General features: G+C 64.3%; 2 protein-coding genes across 7 annotated transcripts in view; one reads left to right on the forward strand and one right to left on the reverse strand.

The window, feature by feature from the left end:
• CLK2 (CDC-like kinase 2) overlaps positions 1-602 on the reverse strand; it is a 13,313-nt gene that overhangs the window by 11,118 nt on the left and 1,593 nt on the right. The gene's annotated exons all lie outside the window — the stretch shown is intronic.
• HCN3 (hyperpolarization activated cyclic nucleotide gated potassium channel 3) overlaps positions 1-602 on the forward strand; it is a 9,468-nt gene that overhangs the window by 916 nt on the left and 7,950 nt on the right. The window contains exon 2 of the mRNA XM_005867529.2: positions 3-213. Coding sequence (XP_005867591.2) covers positions 3-213 — 211 coding nt within the window. The remainder of the gene's footprint in view (positions 1-2; positions 214-602) is intronic.

The raw sequence follows: 602 nt of genomic DNA on the forward strand, positions 1-602 counted from the left end.
AGCTGCCCCGGCGCCTGCGACCGCCACCTCGGGTCAGATCCCCGGGTCCGCGTTCGGACCCGAGCCCAAGAGGAGGCAGTTCGGGACGCTGCTCCAGCCCACGGTCAACAAGTTCTCCCTTCGCGTGTTCGGCAGCCACAAAGCTGTGGAAATCGAGCAGGAGCGGGTCAAGTCCGCGGGGGCCTGGATCATCCACCCCTACAGCGACTTCCGGTACTGGGGGCCCGGCAGGAGGGCGGGGGACCCAGATCCCATTGCCACGGCAGAGAAGCGGGGACTGGACCCGCCCCACTCTCCACGGCCATTTCATTTCCAGCCCAGGGACCCCCGGGTGGGGCGAGAGAGTCACTTGCACCAACCTAGCCTGGCATTCCCAGTGACTGCTCAGGCTGGGGCCGCCGGAAGAGAAGCAGACGGACCCCAGCACCCCACCTGGACCACATGGACTGCTGGAGTTAGAGATCCTTGCCTCCTCCAGTACTGCTTGCTGGTGATCTGGGAAATTATGTCTTATTCCAAGACTCAGGGTCAGCCTGAGAGAAAAACCGAGCTCCGCTATCTTTCCCCCGCCCCCCACTCCCACCCCCAGCACCTGCTGTGTC

Source organism: Myotis brandtii, unplaced genomic scaffold (assembly GCF_000412655.1).
Source record: "Myotis brandtii unplaced genomic scaffold, ASM41265v1 scaffold250, whole genome shotgun sequence".
In the NCBI taxonomy this organism is placed as follows: domain Eukaryota; kingdom Metazoa; phylum Chordata; class Mammalia; order Chiroptera; family Vespertilionidae; genus Myotis; species Myotis brandtii.